This window comes from Prionailurus viverrinus, chromosome B4, assembly GCF_022837055.1.
Source record: "Prionailurus viverrinus isolate Anna chromosome B4, UM_Priviv_1.0, whole genome shotgun sequence".
Classification (NCBI taxonomy): Eukaryota; Metazoa; Chordata; class Mammalia; order Carnivora; family Felidae; genus Prionailurus; species Prionailurus viverrinus.
The window spans coordinates 59,854,125-59,878,243 of NC_062567.1; the positions used below are offsets into that span (position 1 = coordinate 59,854,125).

Genomic DNA, 24,119 nt, shown 5'->3' on the forward strand with positions numbered 1-24,119 from the left:
AAAATACTTATACATTTAAATTTATTGTAAACGTCCTTGTGATAACTGTTAAATTTTCAATTTTATATTATTATTCCACTTAGTGTTAATACATAATTTTTTAATACATCACAAATTAGAAAAAATGATAAGTAGCTCTTAGATATAAAAATACACTTCTTAATAACAGTTATAGCATAATCTTCCACTTAGAGGCACCTTTTGAGAGGCACTCAAGGAACGGCAGGGAAATTTACCTTAAGTAATGTAATTGTTTGTGTAAAATCATTTTTTCTTTGTCACTCACTCCAAATAGATTTGTATCAAAATCTTGGGCTTACAGATTTACAATACTGTGTGTGGAAAATATCTATCACATATAGCCTAACTGGCAAAACCAGTCCTCATTATAAAACCAATTGGCCAAATCAAACTTCTTATGTCAATTCAAATGAACATATTATTATGCATTCCCATGACAACCATCTCACTTCTGAATTCAGAAGATCAACACAGGCCACCGTACCCTACTTCTAATGCCATGCTGTATTCTTCGAAGAAATATGTGTAAGACAGAGCGTGATATGAAGCCCATCTTCGGGTCTATGATGCCTTCATTGAAGGAGGCTTTGCTGACACCAATATATCAAATTGTTTCTTTGTAAGGTATCTCAGAGATTTCTATACCTGGGGAATAGTAAAAGTCTGATGTATTTGAGACATTCTTTTTTCTTCTTCTTTTTCTTTTTTTAAATATAATTTACTGTCAAGTTGGCTAACACACAGTGTATATACAGTGTGCTCTTGGTTTTGGAGGTAGATTCCTGTGATTCATTGCTTATGTACAACAGCCAGTGCTCATCCCAACAAGTGCCCTCTTCAATGTCCTTCTTATTTTTCAATGAGAGAAGGACAATTGAAAGGAGAGGAGGAAGGGGTGCCTGGGTGGCTCAGTTGGTTGAGCACCCAACTCTTGATTTCAGCTCAGGTCACGATCTCGGAGTTAGTGAGTTTGAGCCCCACATCAGGCTCTGCACTGCTGGTGCGGAGCCAGCTTGGGATTCTTCTCCCTCTCTCTCTGCCCCACCCCTCTCTCTCTCTTTCTCTCAAAAATAAATAAATAAATAAACTTTTTTTTTTTTTTAAAGAAAGGGGATGACAGAGAGAAGAACCAACTTGACACTTTGACCCAGGCATGTTCTGAGACAGATAAACTGTAGGAAAGTGTCCAGATGCAAGCTGAGGCTCTGGAAATGATTCTTTTAAAACATACCCCTTAGAAAGTCTTCACCTGCCCCCAGCAATACATATAAAATAAACCAACTGTGGTTACTGAGTTATACTAAAATAAACCAAGTATTACTGAGATGTGAAATGAGGTAAATTGATAATGCCTTCTGGGTGCATGATTAAATCCCTATTTTAAAGAGGACCACAGATTTGAACTATATTTTAAATAAATTTGTCATCATCCACCAAATAACTACAATTCACACGAAAGAACTTAGAAACCTATTTATAAATCCCTCCCTTAAGTCTGTCTTTCTAACTTGAAGAATGTCAGTCTAACTTTTTAGTCTTTCCTCTTACTCACAGCTCAGCATCATAAATATTGTAAATATAAAGCACAGAGAGAAAAGGTAAAATACAAATGCAGAGCAAGAACAATGCCTCGGCAGGACAAGTATTGCAAAATGCCCTGTGCTGTTTGTTTAAAACACATTAGAACTTACATTTTATTCAAATAAACTGTGGCCATTTATTACTACATGTAATAACAACAGTGGTTATTTAGAAAAGCAGTTAAATTCTGAAGGCCATTTGAACATTCAAAAAGAAAAGTTGTCAAGCAGAATGGTTTATACATAAAGACAAACACTTTAGTGGAGCACTGAATTACCATGGTTTTGCAAGGCTCATTTTGTTGTTGTTGTTGTTTTGTTTTTTGTTTTGTTTTTTGTTTTAGTTCATTGTTTCATTAAGTTCCAGGGATACTCACTGCCTCCGTGTGGATAGGATGCACAGCAAACAGCAACGCCGTAGCAAAAGCAAGTCTGCGATTCCTGAAGACAGCTTTGTCACAGGTGTACATCAGGACAAGAGTCACTAGGCAGTGCAAAATCACATTCACTGCATGAAAGTAGAATGGGTTCATACCAGTCAAAAATACGTTCAGTCTGTAAAAAAAGATAAAAACAAAAACAAAAATGGAATCAGCTACAAACAGAAAACATAAGCACAAGGGAGTGGAGAAAGCAGAGGGAACTGATCATTTAAAAAAGATAAGTTGTTCAATCAATTATTTTTAATGGATGACTCCCAACATCAGGTTACTCTACATATACGAGTATCATTTTTTCCCTATCTCAGAATCTTCCTGTCTGCAAAAGTCATTGCAAAAGCAATACAGTATTATTTCAGAAAACCCTGTGGCCCGAGAAGACAAGCAGCTAGGTGCTGGACCTGTTTTTCCTTCACTCCGTGGCTAATGCAAACAGCCCCGAGAGACTCTTGCTTTCACTACCAGCTCTTCCCAAGGAGCTGAGGGTTCAAAAGCAAGTCCACAGTGCTCTGGGTCAGAGCCGCAGCCCCTGGAGAAGACAGAAAAGCCACAAGACTGTGACTGTGGTCAGAGTTGGGAGAAATCAAGCATGAACGTGTTCTCTCACCCAGAATGCCCACCAGGAACCAAATTTCTAGACTATGCACCCGGAATGATCATTAATTACCACCCCACAAGGGATCTTCAGTGCACCTAAAGACACTATTACCAGCTGCAGCTGAAATTAAAAGGATGAGCAAAAGCATAGCATTTCAGAATCAGTATTAAATGTTTTCTAACATAAATTCCCACAGATCTCAAAATCTGAATTCTAAAATTATGATGAAGAAACTAAAGAGTGCCACAAAAAGAAGGGAAATTTATTGTTCAACATCTTTAAAAATACTTTACTATGAAATGCAGAACAGAGACACTTCTGAAGGTTGCCTTAAATTTAATAACAGGACATAATGTCCCCAATTGACTCTGTGGGGTTACAGAAAAAAATAGTTGTATAGGGCATGATTCTTTTGGGGGAGCATATATACCCTAAGGGGGGTTGTCTGTAGTTGTCTATATTCCTGCTTATTTTACTGAAACAGTAATCCCATGTCTTTATTCTCATGCCCTTGATCTGCTTCTCTTATAGAAACACCTCCTCTTTGCCAAAACAATTAAGAATGAGAAAGTCAACTTCAGCGATGGCATATGCATATTCTAAATACTTGACTTGATTCATGCACAAATTTAACAGAATTTTAAGCATCTCAAGCTTTATTTGGACACATGAATATAAATGTCATAGTTACTAATTGACGCCAATTCCATTCCCACTGAAGTAATCATGGCCCTAACTAAGCCTAGAAAAAATGAACTGTTTTGCGGAATCAAACTTCAGGGCTCCGAGGTAAGATTCAAGCCAGCTGTATGTTGGCGGACCCACTACTCTGCACACACCCCAGAGTCCTTAAGACAGGAATGTAGCGTGAAACATATGGAGGGAAAGAGGAATGGTCAGGTACAGCTAGAGGAGAAAGAATCGCATCCCATTCCAGTTCAAGAGGACCCACCTATGGTGAGAGAGCTGTTGGAAATCAGAGCTTAAGACGGTGGAGCTTTGAGAAAGGGCAAGACCAGGTCCCTATCCTCGGAGAACTTAGGTGCAGTTCCCAGAGAGCCCATCCTCCTGAGACTGATTTTCATCAGGCTAAGCTTTCCAGACCAACTAAGCCATTCATTTAAAGTTCATTCACACTCGGCAAAAAAACTAAACAGGCAAACTATCTCACAACCACTGGGAAGGTCTCAAATTTGTCAATACATAGCAAAGGCTTTAAGAAGTACGTAACTTTTGGGGGTGCCTGGGTGGCTCAGTGGGTTAAGCCTGACTAAGGCTCAGGTCATGATATCATGGTTCATGAGTTCAAGCCCCATGTGAGGCTCTGTGCTGACAGCTAGGAACCTGGAGCCTGCTTTGGATTCTGTGTCTCCCTTTCTCTCTGTCCATTCCCCACTAGCACTTTGTCTCTCTCTCAAAAATAAGTAAGAGACATTAAAAAAAAATATTTTTAAAGAAGTACATAACCTTTGATCAAAAATTCCACTTCTAGGAATTTTCCATAAGGAAATAACCTGAAAAGTGTTCAAAGATAGATATAGATAGATACAGATACAGATATAAACAGACAGATATGACATTGTAATATAATAAATATGCATTTTGGTCTTCATCCCAACTCCTGGTAGAGATGGTAAAACCTTTGTAATTTCTTAAGTTATTAAGGTAGTAGGACTATCTTTTGTTCCAATTTTTGGTCTTTGGCCCCGGTTCCTGACACAGAGCTCCTAAATCCCTTGGAACTTCCTAAGTGATAGGATTACCTTTTGCTCTAATAACATGACTCTTGGTAGGCTCCTGGATGGCTTCTGGATGAGGGCTGGTCACCAGAAAGATCGAGTTATGATTAGAAGCTTAGAACTTCCAGCCTTTCTCCCCCTCCCCCTCCCCCACCCCAGGGATTAGAGAAGGGCTAGAGATTGAGTTAATTATCAGTGATACCTACTTGATGAAGCCTCCATAAAAATCTCTGAGCTAGAGGTTTTGGAGAACTTCCACATCAGTGAGCACATCCACAAGCTGGGCAGGTGGTACACCTCAATTTCACAGGGACAGAAGCTCCTGTGCTTGGGACCCTCCAGAACCCACCTAAGCATCTCTTCATCTGGCTGTTCATCTATATCCTTTATTCTATAATAAGCCAGTAAACATTAAGGAAGTGTCTGCTTGAGTTCTGTGAGCCATTATAGCAAATTATTGAACCTGAGGAGGGGCTCATGGGAACACTGATTTAACAACCAAGTTAGACAGAAGTGTGGCAATCTAGGGACCCACGACTTGCAACTGGTATCTGAAATGGGGTGAGTCTTGTGGAAGGAAATGAGCCCTTAACCTGGGGGATCTAATGCTAACTCCAGACAAACAGTGGCAGAATTACATTGAATTGCAGGATATCCACATACTGTAGGACACTGAGAATTGATCACTGTGGAAAAAAAAGCCCTACATATCTGGTGTCAGAAGTATGGACTACAAGCAGAAGAAGAAACAGGACTTTTCTTTTTAGTATACAAGGATGCATCATACTGTGATAATCATAAGATGACAATAGAGAGAAGGCAAGACATCTAATAAGCCAAATCCCTGATTTTTGGGGGGAGGATTTTTTTTAATCTGAGTATAGTTGACACACAATATTACATTAGTTTCAAGTGTACAACTTAGTGATTTGACACGTTTATACACATGCTATTATGTTTACCACAAGTATAGCTACCATCGTATTATTATTCCTGGAAACTGGTTAGGAAAAAAATGCTTGGTGTTTTAAGCGAATTCATTTAGACCCCAAAATAGAAAAATAAATTACTGAATGGGGATCCACCGCAGTGCTAAAGTAACTGAAAGCCTCTCACATGGTACCAGTTACTGGCAAATCTAAGCTTTAAGAAATTACTGAGAATCTAAAGTTAGGAGAAGTTCCCAAGTATCTAAAAAGATAGAGAGTGAACTCCCCAAACTATAAACAAGTGATCTTGAGATGAAATAATAACAAAATGTTATTTGTGAGCACTGGAAAAAGAATCTCTGATCCTAGGATCCAATACGGGTTCACAAAAAGGGGGTTCAACTGATGAACCTCACATTTTAATAGGGCAGGGAATGTGACAGACACATCCTATCTTTATTTTAACAAAGGCATTTATCAAAATCTTTCACAATCACCTTGTGCACAAGATATAAGAAGAAGGATTTGTAGCAAACACAAAGAGTAGTGAATAATAATCAATGTCTCCTTAGATGTAGACCTTCAGTGTAAGTCACAAGACTCTGAGGTTATCTCTGGTCTGTCCCATATTTCTATCAAGGACTTAGCTAGATCTGTAGTGTATGCTAACCAAGAAGCTTGCCAGAAAGCCTGTATCTGGGAAGGAGGGTCACTGTTCTGGGAGACTAAGATTGGCAAAGGGTTTAAATGCCTGATATTGTTAGTTAATTCTTACAGGATTACACAGAATATGGGTAAGAGCAAAATCCACATTTGGACATAAAAGGGAACAAAATACTTGCAATCTAGACTAAAACTACTCACATAGCATTGTCCAAGAGCTGTTAGTTTACTCTAAACTCAGAGTTATTATGTCCTGGCTATCAAAACAGACCAAACCACAGACAGGGTTCTGCATAAGTCCAACTAATTTTCATTTCCATTCACTCTAACAGATATTTATTGAGTACCTACTACATGTCAGGTGTGATGTAGGGCCCAGAGACACAAGGAGAAGACATGGCATCTGCTACCAGAGAAAGAGAGACACTAAATAGATAATTAGCAGTGAAAGAAATCTAGCAAGGGGAGAACCTACCAGGTGCAGAGAGATAGGAAAGAGGGAGACATTCTGTCTGCATGCGGGACAGTGAAGGTAGGTGGTATCCAATGTGGGGCAGCAGCCTCTCTGAGCGCTACTTAAACCCTGGAGCATCTTCACAGGAGAGCTCCAGGATGCTGAAGGATGGGGAGTCTCAAAGTGATGTCTCAGGAAGGTAGGCTTGAGGAAATGGAGGATGCTCAGCCTAAAGAAAGATGACAGAAATGACACCAAATCCTTCAAGGGAAATGATCTTTGCCATATTATGGCTGTATCCCTAGTATCTAACATACTGCCTGGTTCACAGTTGTCAAAATTAAGTGGATACGTGGATGGATACACAAATGAATGAATGATGAAATATTTAAGCAATGCACTTACTCAAGTACCTCTCTGAGTGGAAACTAAGATCCAATAACAATGTTGCAATTAGACTAAGGGCCAAGTTTAAGTCTGCAAATTATTTTGTTTCATGTGTATACCTTTTCTTTCTTTCTTTAATTTACCACTTTTTTTTTTTTTTTGAGAGAAACAGAGTGCACACAAGCAAGTGGTAGAGGGGGACAGAATCTTAAGGAGGCTCCACGGCCAGCACAGAGCCTGACGCAGGTCTCCATCCCACAACCCTGAGATCACGATCTGAGCTGAAACCAAGAGTCAGACGTTGAACTGACTGAGCCACCCAGGGGCCCCGAATTTACCAACATTTTTATTTTTATTTATTTTTTATCTTTTGAAAAAAATTTTTTAATGTTTACTTATTTTTGAGAGAGAGAGACAGAGCGTGAGTGGGGGAGGAGCAGAGAGAGAGGGAGACACAGAATCCGAAGCAGGCTCCAGGCTCTGAGCTGTGAGCACAGAGCCCAACGCCGGGCTCAAACCCACAAACCGTGAGAGATCATGACCTGAACCGAAGTTGGACACGCAACCAACTGAGCCACCCAGGCGCCCCACCGACATTTTTAAAACAGACGATTTTATATAAAAATTTCCAGCTTCTCTTGAAGTACTACATGGCCGCATGGAAACACGTTGCCTATTCAGAGGGCACAAGTATGCACAATTTACCACAATACGAAACAACAACTGCTATGAGATAGGCCTCAGCTCAAAAACAAAGAAGTAATATTTAAAACTAGAACTGGTGTTTGGACACCCAGAAATGTCCATGCAGGAACATGATAAACAGCACACCTGAAATACCACCTAAGAACAGTCTCTAGGGTTCTATGTCACCCCGAACAGACTCCATTATAGCACACATCAGTTTTTTAAAACTCTTTTACTATATTCCTCAAATATTATAAGCATTTTTTCATACACTGTAAAACATTAATTTCTTTTCCTCATAGTATCCATCTCACTTAGCACACAGTGAATTAATTCTAAATGAAAGTTTACCAAATGAGCACATAAACTCACCTTAAGTTGAAAGTTGAAAAGATCATCTTTCCCAGTCAACAGTAAGAATCTCTAATTTTATTTCATTTAGCCTTCATTTCTCATTTAAAGCTAAACTGGCCAATAGGATTTTTTTTTTTTTTCCAGAAAAAGTCTGAACAGCCATGTCGGACTGCTCGAAAGCCTTCCAGACTTTGGCAAATATGAATGCTAATACCCCTCCTCTGTCTGAGCTCCTCTGCCTCCTTGTAAAACTGTCCAGAAAGGTAGGGCCATGATGAGCTCACAGAAATCAGAGAGCACCTGTCCCCAGAAAAGGTTACAGGGTCACACAGTTTGGCACCAAGAAGTCACGGAAGGAGGGGTGGGAAGGGGAGAAGAAAGCCATTGGCCGCACTTCCTTCTCCTCACACCTGCATACCCTGGAGCTCTAGATAAACAAAGCCCCTTACTCTTGATTTTCTTCTTTGGAAAATACTTCTGGTTTAAGAAAACAAAAACAGGCTGTATCTTCTGGAAGAGACTTCTGCTAGGAAATATACTAGGGTCTTTCCTCCAGGGGACCCCAACTCCACATCAATCAAACAGCTCCATCTCAACAAACTAGCAGAGGTCTGGAGCCTCCAGAAGAGGTCATGGCTCACGTCTGGTTTGGGGCCCAAAACCTGGAGTGTTCGTGGTATACAGCTGAAGCAAGATTTAAGAGGGCTGCCCATCTACTTCATACCTAGGGACAATGTGACTGATTAGTCACCACCAATGGTCCCTCTCAGGGGGTCAAAACATTGTGATTATTACTGCATCCCTGCTGCCAATCATGGTGAAAGCATTCACCTTGTCTGTGGCAGCTAAGCATTGCCACTTGGCATCTGGTACTCCAGGGTCCCATCACCCCTACTGAAATCAGAAAGCCTACCTCACTGGCAGCATCTCCCACACCACACTTGGCCTACAGAAAAGAGTCCACGCAGAGCTTCCCGAAGTTGTCGGTGCTCCTCTGCTAATGTACTTCTCAGTGCCTCAGTGAAGGGAAAATCATCTGGCCCTCTCAGGAAATGTAGTAGAGTGGTGGGAGGAAGGTGTGGGCAGGCAGCATGTGATAAGTGCATTGCAACATCCTTATCTCAATGAGCTTTGGGATTCCTTTTTGTATATTACACCAGCAATATTTGGCATCTCAACCTCATGAAACATATGCTCCCACTGAGTCCCAGTGGTTCACAGGATTCTGAATCCCCTGGCGTGCTAGCTACAATTGCTGATTCCCTTATCCCATCCCAAGATATTCTAAGTCAGTAAATCTGAAATGGGGCCCAGAAATCTGTCCCAAGAAACCCAGTGATTCAAAACAGGTGATACTCAGAACAATGAGAGTCATGCATCACAAAGCTTAAAGGAAGGCTACATATGTTTGCCACACTTACCAGGAGAATCCAGTTTACATTTTTTTCCAATAAGAGCTACAAACTAGGGGAAAGAAAAAATTACATTTACCCCTTTACAATCTGTTTCTGCTATCCAATAATGGGTTCTCCAACACTTGCCTTGTGAGTTCCCACAGCCCAATACTGAACATACGGTATATTCTCCTGTCTTCCTCTATTCCCATCCATTTTTCTTCTTCCCCTTCTCCTGCCATCCTCCCAGCTCTCAAATGCTTGTAAGTGGTTTCCATAGTCTCCTTAGATCATTCAACCAATAAATAACAACATCTGTTTTTTCTCGTTTTCCTCCAAGGCGAATCCCTTTGGCCCTTAATCATTCTGGTTGCTCTTCTTCTGCATTCCCTCTAGTATCAAGAATAAATCAGCAAATCATCATCACTTAATGTATCAAAGAACCAAAGGATGTGATTCACAAGCACCAATGCAAACAACAGTGCAAAGGGGAGATTGGTGCTCTGAGACAAAAATAAAATTCATGGTTTTGGTTTGTGCTCAAGGCATCACATCCTCACCTGGCTATGAGGAAGCCATAGGGAGGGAACAGGGGAGGAGGGGCTTGTCAGGAGGAGCCCACACCCCATGCAAGGGGAAGTTATTGTCACTATTGTCTCATAAGTGCTCAGAGTAGCAATAGCATCAAAGAAAGGGTGGGAAAATTGAGGAAAGGAAGATCAGTGACCATATCTAGAAGGCAGCAAGTCCCAGAAGAAAATCTTCATAAAGAGAGTCAGCAAATAATAAAAATTAAAAGATCAACACCAAATATCATATAAGTACAGTTATAAGTATAATGGGGTTGTCAATTTTTAGCAAATTTGTTTTATTTTTATTTTTTTATTTTAACGTTTTTTTTTTTGTTTTGTTTTTTTTTTTTGAGACAGAGAGAGACAGAGCATGAACGGGGGAGGGTCAGAGAGAGGGAGACACAGAATCTGAAACAGGCTCCAGGCTCTGAGCCGTCAGCACAGAGCCCGACGCGGGGCTCGAACTCATGAACTGTGAGATCGTGACCTGAGCCGAAGTCGGCCGCCTAACCGACTGAGCCACCCAGGCGCCCCTATTTTTTTATTTTAGAGAGAGAGATCATGAGCGGGGGTGTGCAGCAGAGGAAGAGAGAGACAGAGAATCTTGAGCTGGCTTCATGCTCATCGAGGAGCCTAATGCAGAGCTCAATCCCAGGACCCTCGGATCATGACGGGAGCCAAAATCAAGAGTTGGACACTCTATCGACTGAGCCACCCAGGCGCTCCTGCAAATTTGTTTTCTTTTAAAGGTATGTGTTTGGTAAAGTTCCTGGGTGCAGTGCAGTTCTGACAGTGACTACCCAGAGTTTATGTGAGGAAAAAGTCCTGCTTCGGACTCCACTCACTTCAGACACCAGCTCCAAGTTCAATGGTTCCCAGGCCACCTGCACTGCTGACCAACTGACCACAAATTAGGGGATTCCCACAATTCTCTCAGGTTAGGAATTTGCAGGAATGCCTCACAGAATTTAATAAAGTGTTAAGCTTACGACTGCAGTTTTATTATAAAGCATACAAATCAAAATCAATCAAAAGAAAAGATCCATGGAGTAGATCTGGGAGGGTCCTAAACACAAACCATCCATGCCTTCAGGACACATCACCCTCTCAGCACAATGATGTATGATTACCAATCAAGGAAACTCAACCAAGCTTCTACGTCAAGTTTTTAATTTGGGTTTCTGGGCACCTGGGTGGCTCAGTTGGTTAAGCATCCATCTCTTGATTTCAGTTCAGGTCATGATCTCACAGTTTGTGAGATCAAGCCCCACATCTCTGCTGACATGCAGAACCTGCTTGGGATCCTCTCTCTCCCTCTCTCTCTGCCTCTCCTCTGCTCACTCTCTCCCTCAAAATAAATAAATAAACTTAAAAAAAATTTTAAGTGGGGTTTTATTACTTAGGCTGATTGATTCAATCCTTCATCATGTGACTGAACTCAATCTCCAGCTCCCCTTTCCCTTCCCAGAAGTTGGAAGGTAGGGCTGGTATGTGGCTCAAAGTCCCGTCTCTCTAATCATATGCTTGGTCTTTCCAGCAGAGCCAGCCGATGTTCTGAAACTATCTGGAGGCCCATCATGAGTTACCTCTTCCTTAACATAAACTGAAGTGTGGTCTCAGGCCCACCATGAACAACAGAGACACTCTCATCACTCGGGAAATTCCAAGGGTTTAGAAGCTCCCAGGAACCTGGGATAAAGACCAGACAAATTCTTTATTCTGTAATACTTGGGGACAGAAAGTCACAGCCATCATAGTTCCCTTGAGAAAGTATTTTCAGGGCCTTATAATCTATTTGATCCAACCGGAAATAATATTTCATGTCTACCTCATTGGCTGGAAAAAACATGGCCATTCTTTATAGACTGTAGGCCACAGACATGGCTGAGCTTTTGTCCCCTGACAGTAGGGTATGGAGAGAACCCTGTGTAATTCTGGGGTTTGCCTCAGAAGGTACAGCTGCTGTGTCCGGTCTTCAAATCTATAGCAAGCATCCAGCAACCAGCACACATCAATATGCCACGCAAGAGGAGAATGGTGGGTCACAAAGCGCTGTAGATCCTCATTCTCTACAGAGTCACAGTCACAGCAGGTGACAACAGGGAGCCACAGTTGCCCCTCTCAGAATCAAAATTGCCCCTTAACCGCCCAGTAAGCAGGACCCACTGCAACCATCTGTATGTGCCTCTACTTTTCTCTTTGACAGAGGAAGACAAAAGGTAAATAAACCAAGAAATAAGTCAAGCAGACTTTTTCATCTATATATAAAGGTGTAGCCCTACCTAAATATTAACCTGAAGAAGTCAAGCATTCACATAAATTATTAATTAACTCATTCTTTTAACAGTAATTTATGAAGCCCTGACTTTGTATGACAAGCACTGCTCCAGGTGCTAAAGATACACCTCACGGACTTTACACAGTAAGAGAGAAGATAAAAACCAACAATAAATCCATGTTGTCAGATAGCAATGAGGGCTACTAAGGCAAGGAAGGTACAGAGTGAGAGAGTAAGGATGAACTATGGAGGAGAGTCTGCCATTTTGGATTGGGGAACCAGGGAAAGTGCAAAGGATGAAGTGACATTTGAACAGGGACTGAAAGTGGTGAGAGAGCAAGAGGGCACAGGTCTGGGGAAAGCAATTCAGAAAATGCAAAGGCAGCAGCAGCAGGTTTGGCCTGTAAAGGGCATAAGAACTCTAGAATGAGTTGCAGATTGATAGACTAGATGGTAGAGGTCAGGGGCTCATAGAACAGAAACCATTTCTTATCACTTGGAAAACTAACAGAGCCATTACTCTCACATGGCCAAGCATTCCTTACCCTGCCCCATCCTTTTAAGTAGGATAACTATGTATTCAAAGTTAAGAAAAACATCGTACGCCTAGGTGGCTCAGTTGGTTAAGCATCCCACTCATGATTTTGCATCAGGTCATGATCCCAGGGTCCTGGGATTGAGCCCCATCCATGTCAGGACCCTGCTTGGGATTCTCTCTCTCTCTCTCTCTCTCTCTCTCTCTCTCTCTCTCTCTCTCTCAAATAAAAAAAAAAAACAAAAAACAAGAAATTAAAGAAAATTTTAAGGAAAACATGAATGTAACTCCAAAGGAAGATAGAAAAGACATTTGTTGATTTAAAAAAAAAAAAGTGTTTCCAAGCCCCCATTGAGAGATCCACCTACAAAAACCCTCATAATTCGAAAATATATTCCTCTCATTTTCCATCCTTCTTACACTGCCAGACTGTAGTCTAAAGCTTATCTTACATCTAAAGTATATGCTAGCAGGCAACAATCTTAACCCCCTCCTCTTGGGGTTTCTAAGATAAACCTTAGTTGGCATGAAATTTTCAGAGGCCATTTTTTCATTTTTCTCTATAAAATCTCTATCGCATCCAATCATATTTTTCCTTGGCTATATCCATCACTGAACATCCTAGACAATCTAGTCAAACAATCTCCATTTGTCCATTTATCATAGACTCAGAACACAAACTTATGAGTTTTGCTGCAATAGACAGACTATCTCAAAATGAATTCCAAAGAGGGCAAATCAAAAGAAACAGAACCAAAATGAACACTCCACCATTTCTTTCAGTTTTGGGGCACAGAGGCTAGAGCTGATTTTCATGGTTGGCGTATCATCTGTGACTAAAAGATGCAAACTGCTGAAAAAAAAAAAAAAAAAAAAAAAAAAAAAAAAAAAAAAAAAAAACCCTCTCCAGATCCAAGCATTAAAATGTTGCAAATCCTTACAGCTGCACATATTAAGATATTCTATTTTTTAACTCTGACATTTTAAACCACCCACTTTCACTCTTATGGTTTATATCATCAGAAGTCTTCAATAAAATAAAACTTTATAGCAAACTGGTAGAACACTATGATCTAATAGCCTAAACATGGAGAGAGAATCAAGAGTTGAAGGTCCTTTAATTTGCCTTCATTTCCCCATCTTTAACCTGAAAACCATTGGATCTTCCTTGTTGAAGGAAGCTTCTCCTTCCTTCCTGATGCAGAATGGCATTGCTAGCAATCCAGCAGGAGCTTCTTCTCAAGAGGAAAGAGGTAGAAAGGAAATAAAATTAAAAAGCTAAGCACCTTTTAAATCAATCAGGGCCATATTTCAAGGTGGAGGTTATGGGCATCATGGGTTTTGGTTCTGTGTCAATTAAGTGTCTACCAAGTGACTGAACGTGGTTAATGTCCTGATTCCAGAGTTAAAAACAGGTCATGGCCAGTGGAGGATAAAGAAGCAAAATAAAAAAGGTTACTGCTGCAGATTAAGTTTTCACAGATGTTTTGATTCTGCTCTACAAGGGTCCAAAAATATTCCTGTGTGCCCTTGGAAATGATCTTACGAAAAGACCGATGTAAGGTTTGACTAGAAACAGAAACTCATTAGAATTCTAAATTCACTTCAGGGAACACAGATGACCGTTTGTATCAGTTAAAGTTTGACTGCAGAAGCGGAACCACAGGGAAGGATACAGCAGAAGGGATTTACTGTAGAGATTTGACCTTTCACAATTGTGGAAGCTGGCTAAATAGCCTATGCAAGGCTGCCACTTGTGTCCGTAACAGAAGTCAAAAGCCAGCAGGGCAGGCAGGGCAGGCATTCAGGAGGGAGGAAGGAGGGACTTGAAGTAGGGGAAAGGGAGACAGAGCTGGAAGCCAGGAAGATGCACTACAAGGTACCTCTGCTTCTCACCGCCTCGAAGGCTCCAACTTTAATGATGTGAGTGGCTTGCAAACAGGCTGGCACTCTTCCCTACAGAGCTGCACTCGCACTTGCACCACGGTCTGGAAAGTTCTGGAAGCGCCAGGGACCTAGCCACTGTCACACAGCAGCAGTGAGTTAGCCACCCTGTCTGTGATAACCCACAAGACTCTCTTGACACGAGCCTTCTGACTGGGATAGGCAGTCTTACTTTCACTTTCCATATCTGGAAGAAATTTGTGTACAACTATAACCTAGCGCAATACAGGGAAGGAATTTCCAAGAAACAAAGTTCCAGTTTCATTAAACTGACACAGTACAAAGCCACCCTATCTTGGTAAACTGCCTTCATTTTCCTTTATACCCTGTCCTGCAAACTGGTAAAAGTAGACCCTCTAAACATCCATTTCCTCACTCAAAATTCAGCTCCTTTCTTATTTGAGAAAAACTGTGATTAATATCTTTCTATACATGCAAGTACCTTTATAGAAACAAGCATTACACATCTTTACTTATTAATTAACATATTTATTTATTGTTTATTCTTAAGGTAATTTCCAGCTCTCAGTATGTACAAGGTTCATTCAATGATTCGAAGGTAATAAACTATTTTAATAGAAACTAGGTTTGAGTTCTGGACTGAGAAAGACCCTCTGAAGAGGATGAAAAGAGGCTACAGAATGGGAGGAAATATGTGCCAACCACATGGCTGACAAAGGACTTGTACCTACGATATATGAAGAGATCTCAAAATTCAACAACAACAAAAAAATCCACTTAGGAAATGGGTGAAAGACATGAAGAGACATTTTTCAAAAGAGGATATACAGAGGGCAAATAAGCACGTGAAAGTATATTTAACACCGAGAGCCATTAGGGAAATGCAAATTAAAATCACAATGAGATTATCACTGTACACCTATCAGAATGGCTACAATAAAAAAACAATGATAATGCCAAATGCGGATGAGGAGGCAAAGTAAACTGGATTACTCATACACAGTATGACAAGGTCTGGACAACAGTCTACCAGTTAGTTTCTTAAAAAACTAAATATGCAACCACCATATGACCCAGCAATTGCAATCCTGGTCATTTATCCCAAAGAAATAAAATTTATGTTCACATACAAATGTGTAAATGAATGTTATAGCAGTTTTATTTGTGAAACAGCCAAAAACTGGAAACAATCCAGATGTCCTTCGACAGGTGAATAAGTAAACAGTGCTACATCTATACAATGGAATAGTACTCAGCAATAGAAGGAATTAACTGCTGATATGCAACAATCTGAATAAACTCCAGAGAATTATGCTAAGTGCAAAAAAAAAGGCCAACCTCAACAAGTTACATACTAAATGATTCCACAAATAGCATTCTCAAAATGACAAAATTATAGACATGGAGAACAAATTAGTAGTGATTATGAAGTAGGGTGGGGTGTTATGAATTAGGGGGTTATTATGAATTAGGTGTTTATAATTATGATAAAGAAGCAGGAAGGATCCTTGTGATGAAACTGTTCTGTATCTTGACTAGTGGTAATGTTAGAAATCTGCATGTGACAAAACTGCATAGAATTAAATACACACTCAACAAAAATAAAAATAAAAAAAGAGTATATGTAAGCTTGGTAAAAAGTAAATAAAAGCTGTGGATTGTACCCATATCAGTTTGCTGGTTGTGATATTATACTATAATTATGCAAGACCTTAACCCTAGAGGAAAATGGATAAATGGTATAAGAGATCTCTGTATTATTAGTTACAACTGGGGAATGTACAATTATCTCAAAATGAAAAGTTTTTTTTTTAATTAATTTATTTATTTTTGAGAGACAGAGACCAAGCACAAGCAGGGGAGGGGCAGAGAGAGAGGGAGACACAGAATCTAAAGCAGGCTCCAGGCTCTGAGCTGTCAGCACAGAGCCTGATGCGGGGCTCAAACTCACAAGCCGTGAGATCATGACCTGAGCCAAAGTTGGACACTTAAATGACTGAGCCACCCAGGCGCCCCTCCAAATTAAAGGTTTTGTTTTGTTTTGTTTTGTTTTGTTTGTTTGTCTTTAAGGCAAAGACACTATAAGAAAATGAAACCACAGGCAAACTTTCATGATAAACACAGACGGGAAAGTCTTAAACAAAATACTAGCAAACTGAATTCAACAGCACATTAAAAGGAACATGCACCATAACCAAATGTGTTTTATCCCTAGGATGCAAGAATAGTTCAACATGCAAAATTCAACTAATGTTATTTACCACATTAACAAAACGGAGGCTAAATTACATGATCGTGTCTATAAATGCAAGAAAAACATCTCACAAAATTCAACACCCTTTCATGGTAAAAATTCCCAAAAACTAGGTTTAGAAAGAATTTACCTGAATATAATAAAGGTCATATATAAAAAATCCACAATTAACATCATACTCAACAGTGAAAAACTGAAAGGTTTTTCTCTAAGATCAAGAGCAAGACAAGGATGTCCACTCCTGCATTTCTATTTAGGACTCTACCCAGAGCAATTAGACAAGAAAAAGAAATAAAAGGCATTTACATTTGGAAAAAAAAAAAAGTAAAACTATATGTGCAGATGACACAATCCTTTGCATTAAAGAGCCCTAAAGATTCCCCCCAAAATAAAAAACTGTTAGAATACTCAAAGTCAGTAAAGTTGCAAGACACAAATCAATGTACAAAAATCAGCTGCATTTGTATCAACTATATTTCAGTTAAAAAAATCAGCTGCATTTCTATATAATTATGAACTACCCAAAATTAAGAAAGCAATTCCATTTATAATAGCATCGAAAAGAATAAAATAGCACTAAAAATAGAGATGAAAAACTTGTATAATTAAAACCCTAAGTCACTAATGAAAGAAATTAAAGACACAAATAAACAGAAAGACGTCTCATGTTTACAGATAAAAAGACTTAATACTGTTAAACAGTCCATACTACTCAAAGCCATCTATAGTCAATGTATTCCAATGTATTCCATACATTCCAATGTAGTACATAGTCAGTGTATTCTATAGCCAATGTATTCCAATGTATTCCAATAATATCCTAGTGGCTTTTTTTACTGAAATAGAAAAAAAAAATTCATTTGTAACTGCACAAGACCCCATATACACAAGACAATTTTGAGAAAGAACAAAGCTTGGAAGCATCACACTTCCTAATTTCAAACTATATTACAAAGCTACAGTAATTAAAACAGTATAGTACTGGCATTAAAAGAAACATACTAGGGGCGCCTGGATGGCTCAGTCGGTTAAGCGTCCGACTTCAGCTCAGGTCACGATCTCAAGGTCTATGAGTTCGAGCCCCGCGTCGGGCTCTGGGCTGATGGCTCAGAGCCTGAAGCCTGCTTCCGATTCTGTGTCTCCCTCTCTCTCTGCCCCTCCCCCATTCGTGCTCTGTCTCTCTCAGTCTCAAAAATAAATAAACATTAAAAAAAATTAAAAACAAAAAAAAGAAACATACTAACCAATGGAAAAGAATAGAGAGGCCAGAAATTAACCTACACATATATGGTCAAAGGATCTTCAACATAAAGGCCAAGTATACACAATGGGGAAAGGATAGTCCCTCCAACAAATGGTCCTGGGAAAACTGGATATCTGCATACAAAAGAATAAGCCTGGACCTTTATCTTACATCATAGACAAAATTCAACTTGAAATGTATTAAAATTTTTAATGTAAGACCTGAAACTGTAAAACTCCCAGAAGAAAAACAGGGGCAAAACTTCATGATGTTAAGGCTTAAAAATGATTTTTTAAATATGACACCAACAGTAAAGGCAATGAAAAGAAATTAGGTAACTGGGACTATCAAACTAAAAAACCTCTGCACAGCAAAGGAAGCAATCAACAGAGTAGAAAGGCAACCCACAGAACAGGAGAAAATATTTGCAAACCATGTATCTAATATATTATTAATATCCCAAATACATAAGAAACTCATACAACTCAAGGTAAAACAAAACAAATGAACAAATAATCTGATGAAAAAAAAATGGGCAAAGGGCTTGAAAAGACATTTCCCCAAAAAAGACTCGGCCATAAAAAAGAATGAAATCTTGCCATTTGTGAAAACATGGATGGACCTAGAAGGTATTATCCTAAGTGAAATACGTCAAGCAAAGAAAGATGAATACCATGATTTCATTTACAAGTGAAATTTAAAAAAGAAAACAATCAAACAAACAAAAGAGAACAAAATAGAAACAGACTCACAGATACAGGAAACAAATGATTGATTACCAGAGGGGGGCTGGCTTGATTGGGGGTTGGGGGGCAGGTAAAATAGGTGGAGGGGATTAAGAAGTACAAACTTCCAGTTATAAAATAAATATGTCATGGAGATCTCATGTACAGCCTAGGGAATCTAGTCAATCATATTGTAATAAATTTGTATAGTGACAGATGATAACTAGACTTATAGTGAGGACCATTTTATAATGTATAAAAAACATCACATCACTACTAATAGGACATTGCATGTCAATTATACTTTAAAAACAAGATATACAAATGGCCAACAAGTCCATGAAAAGATGCTTCACACCAGTAATCATGAGGGAAATGCAAATCAAAACCACAGTGAGTTATCACCTAACTCACACCAATTAACTAGGTTGGATTTTATGAAGAAAAAAAAAGATAACAAATGTTAGCAAGGATGTAGAGTAACTGGAACCACTGTACATTACTGGTGGGAATGTAAAAGGTGTAGTTCCTATGGAGAACAGTATACAGATTCCTCAAAAAGTTAAAAATACACTTATCTTAGAATCCAGCAATCCTACCCCTGGTTATAAATCTAAAAGAATTGAAATAATGATCTTGAGATATATGCACTCCCAAGTTCACTGCAGCATTATTCATAAAAACTAAGGTATGGACACAATCTGGCTGGCCATCATCAGATGAATGGATTAAAAAAAAAAGTGGTATAGGGGCACCTGGGTGGCTCAGTTAGCTAAGCCTCTGACTTCGGCTTAGGGCATGATCTCTTGGGTACGAACCCCGTGTGGGCTCTGTGCTGACAGCTCAGAGCCTGGGTCCTGCTTCAGATTCTGTGCCTCCCTCTCTCTCTGACCCTCCTCCACTCGCACTCTGTCTCTCACTCTCAAAAAAATAAACATTAAAAAAATTTTTTTAATTGTATATATATGCAATGAAGTATTATTCAGCCTTTAAAAAGAAGGAAATCTTGTCATTTGCAACAACATGGCTGGACCTGGAGGACATTATGCTAAGTAAAATAAGCCAGTCACAGGACAAATACTGCATGATTATATTTATATAAGGTATCTAAAATAGTCAAAATCACAGAAACACAGAGAATAGAATTATGGCTACCAAGGGCAGGGGGAATGGAGCCCTGGAGTGTTGCTGTTCAGCAGGTCTATAGTTCCAGTTACGCAAGAGAAATGAGTGCCAGAGATCTGTTGTAAATCATTGTGCCTATAGTTAATAATATTTTATCAAGCTCTTAAAAATTGTACATGACAAATCTTATATTATGAGTTCTTACAATAAAAATAAAAAATCATTTTGAATTCTCAAAGATTTTTATTCAAACATTCCTACCTTAAGATATAATTAAGATAGTTTGTATGTATATTTAACAAGCCACTTTATTTTCACCAACTACCTAAAATAAAAATCATAAAAACATAATCTGTGTAGGGGCTCCTGGGTGGCTCAGTCGGTTAAGCAGCCGACTTCGGCTCAGGTCATGATCTCGCGGTCCGTGAGTTCGAGCCCCGCGTCGGGCTCTGTGCTGACAGCTCGGAGCCTGGAGCCTGTTTCAGATTCTGTGTCTCCCTCTCTCTGACCCTCCCCTGTTCATGCTCTGTCTCTCCCTGTCTCAAAAATAAATAAAACGTTAAAAAAATTAAAAAAAAAAAACAATCTGTGTAAAGTGCTTAGGCCAATGTTTGGTTCACACTGAATAGTTAATAAATGCGATTCTCTGTCCTTGCTTGCAACAATCTTTAGAGTTGGGTGGGTCTAACATCATCGATGCCAGCTCTTATACGTGCCCCTCTTTAAGCTATTGCAGAAGATGCAGTATGGAGACAGCTTCTAGGTCCTATTTAAATCCACACCTGTGAGCACAGAAAGATGAACTTTCTCTTCGAAGAGACATCTACCCCTTTCCAATTAGTGCTGTGTTGCTTTCTAGATTTGCAACTCAACCTTCTCAAAAACAAAAACAAAATAGATGCAATATACAAAGAACAATGGCATTAGACACCAATCTGCATTTTGTGACCAAAGAGTACACAGTGAGGATTTGGCCCTGGCCCTCCCAACTCTCCTTTCCCTACCCCTGTTCCCCCAAACCCTTGCTACCATTCCTCTTCATCAATGGCCTTGCTTCATTGTCTACTTCCTTCCCCCACTCCTCTCTTTTCTGTCCTTGCCATTTCCTGCATGAATGAAAAAAACATTTTAGAAAGTCAAGAAGTGAAAACATCTTCCCCACTCTCCACCAAGTGGGCACAGGCTTTTGGCCCTGACCTTTTAAAATGGAAAATGCTCAAATCAAGACGGTCTCCATGGCTGTTACAAGCCCAGCACATCTCATGCTGTGAGCTTTCACGCCTTAAATTAACCACCAACCCTCACTGTAATAGACGAAAAAGCAGGTCAATCTAGAAAGTAAACATATATATTTGTGCCATCTAAGGAGATTTTAAGAAACATTTAGAAAACTGAAAGTACGGAGCAACTCACTCAGTAGCTGACGTTATCTTTCAGCGGAACACCAAAACCGCTTCCTAAGCGGACAAATGTTTATAAAATATTCTCTCCAGATTCAAATGTGCAATTTCCTCACTCTCTTTAAAACACTGAACTTTCAATGGAAAAATTAAGTCAAAAGCCCATGAATTACTGCCAACTGCTATGGTTTCCTTTTCTAAGTCATCTGAGCCACCTGTCAAGAGACCTTGGCCTCCTGGCCAGAGGCAGGCTTTTCAAGCTGCCTATCCCGTCTCGGATGACCACTACCATAAAGACGGGTTCATATTACACCCACTGGAAAAGGCTTAAAACACTGATGATACCGAACCAATATTGTTTCAAGTTTTTGTCCGACACACTGTTAAGCTTAAACACTGAGCCAAATTATAAGGGGTTGAGTCAAGCTCATGGTGTAGGAGATAGTACTCATACAAAGCCCTCCTCCCCATCCATCTGAAGCAAGCCCTCTTTTAAATTCAAGAAAATACTCCACCCTACAAAAACCTGGCGTTCTCCCGGCTCCCTTTACACTTTATTCACACCAGAAATGCTGAATCATGACTCTGAGGTTGTGAAACGAAAACTATTTCGACTGGGACACCAGGATCCCCAGAGGATCCCACGCTTCTGCATTCCTTTGCTTTGCATCTTTTAAAATCTAAATCCCGAGCCCTTCCGCAGACCAGCAGATTGGAAAGGCTTGGAGAGCAACCAAAGGCTGCAGGTCGGGGGAGAGCCTCTGCTCCCTCCTCTGCGCCTCCCCAAAACCCAAGCAGCCTTGGCAGCTCACAGCTCTCGCCTCTTCTCCGAACGCGACCCCAAAGGGACTGATCCTCTGTCTCCATCAGCGAAGCTGCCCAACAGCCTCTGAGAAATTCCCAACTTGGAAGCATTCCCACTACAGCCCCCCAGTCCGGAACTCGCTGGGCCCGCACCGTCGCACTTGACCACTGTCCGGCAGGGGTGGGGTGCGAGAGCAGCTCTACCAGCCCCGCGCCAAGTCCTTGCCCGCCAGACCAGCCCGCTGAGAGCACAGACTCTTGAGAAACTCGATCCCAACTCCCAGTCCGCGCCTCCCGAACCGCCCCGGGAGCCCGGAGAAGCGGGGCCTGGGACCGCGGAGCAGAGTGGCGTGGACGGGAGAACAGGAGGGAGGCGTGGAGGGGAAGGCGCCGCAAGAAAAGGAGCGCCCCCCACGCGGGTCCCTCAACTTCGCCCAGCTCGGGCTGGGGGGTGAGGAGAAACTGCGGCGGCTGCAGGCGCGAGGTGAGGGACTCACTTGAAGGTGAGGACGCAGAGCGGTCGGTAGGACTTGTGGCTGGTGTTCTCGGCCATGCCCTTGCCCCAGAAGTCGTTGGTGAAGATGCCCCAGCGGAGGGGGGCGCCGGGCCGCACGTCGGGGTTGTTCACGATCGCCCACACGTCGTCGTGCACGAACTCGCCCTGCAGGGAGCGGCCGTAGCACAGGCAGCTCGCCCCGGCCAGCAGCGCCGCGGCCCCGGCCGGCGCGAGTCCGCAGCCCCGCCGCCGGGAGGGCGCGCGGTCCCCGCCGCCGCCGCCGCCTCGGGCACAGCCTGTCACTACCATCGCGCCGCCGCCGCCACCACCGCTGCCCTGGCCGCTCCCGGGCGTCTGGCATCCTCCCCGGCCGGGGCCCCGGCGGCGCGCCGCGGCTGCCCGGAGGTGGGCTCGGGCATGGTGCGGCGGCAGCTGGACCCGCCGCTGGCGCCCCGCGCTCCGCCGCCGCCTGCGCCGCCGAGTTGGCCCAGCTGCAAATAAACAGCAGTCCCCCCGCCTCCCCCGGCCATCGCCACCTCCTCCGCCCCACTGCGCATGCCCCGCTCGCTCTCGCCTCCACCCGCCCCCCCCTCCATCCCCGGACTAGAGCCGCCCCCCCACCCCCGTACCCCCCACCCCCGCCCGGCTCGTCTCCACACTCAGCCCCGGGCGCCCGCGTCCCCGGCCGCGAGAGTTCGCACGCAGGTGGAGCGGGGTCGCGGCGCTGGGGCGCCCGAGAGGCGGAGAAGGGGCACCAGGGTCCTGCCTGGCGCTCCGGGCCGCCCCCCAAGCATGCACCCTCACCCTCCCCCCCACCAACGAGGTTGGGGAGGGCCTCGTCTGCGGGCACCTCCGGGCCCAGGGCCAGGGCGGGCTTAGCAGGTGCGCACCCCGAAACCCCCCCACCCCGCGCTCCGAGAGAGGGAAAAGTGGCCGCCGCTTCCCGGCAAGTTCCCGGCTTTCAGCACCCCGGACAACAGCGGCGGCGGCGCCCGGAGACACGCTCTCCTGCCCCGCGCCCGCGCTCGCGTCCCGCCGCCCTGTCCGCGCCTCCTCCCCGGGCCTTTCTGTCCCCCACCTGCCTGCGCCCCGCGCCTGCAGCCTCCGCGTGGAGGAGGCCGTGGGGGAGACGGAGCTGCCCGAAGCACCTTCCCGAAACCAAGAGAAAGGGTCTCCTGGCCGAGGGCTTCCTGCTCGCCCCGCGCAGTCTGTTCAGGGGCGCCAAGGGCTGTTTCTCTTTGCCGCCCGCCAGTTGCTCAGCTCGCACTTAGGAAAAGTCCCAGGTTCGACTTGGGGTTTGCGTCTGGGGGCTAAGTTGGTTTGTGAAACATTTCTCCTCGTTTTATTTCTTACTGAAACTCTTAAGACGATCCAGGAAATGCAGAGCATATTACTTTTTCTTCCCACCTAAGTGGATCACTTGGGTCTGATTATTTCCTGGGCTGTGGGTGTGTTTGAACTTTTCCTGATAAGTCAGTACCACTTGAAAAACAAGAAACGTGGGGGAAAAAATTAAAACGTTAAGACCTCTGGCTT

The 24,119-nt window shown here is 42.3% G+C and overlaps 1 protein-coding gene across 2 annotated transcripts in view; it reads right to left on the reverse strand.

Moving 5' to 3' along the window:
* The window catches only part of TMTC1 (transmembrane O-mannosyltransferase targeting cadherins 1), a 278,435-nt gene extending 255,376 nt beyond the window's left edge, over positions 1-23,059 (reverse strand). For both annotated transcript variants that reach the window (XM_047866166.1, XM_047866165.1), the window contains exons 1-2: positions 22,585-23,059; positions 1,979-2,156 (exon numbers count right to left, since the gene is read on the reverse strand). In XM_047866166.1, coding sequence (XP_047722122.1) covers positions 1,979-2,156; positions 22,585-22,892 — 486 coding nt within the window. In that variant the 5' untranslated portion in view covers positions 22,893-23,059. The remainder of the gene's footprint in view (positions 1-1,978; positions 2,157-22,584) is intronic.
* Positions 23,060-24,119: the final 1,060 nt, after the last annotated feature.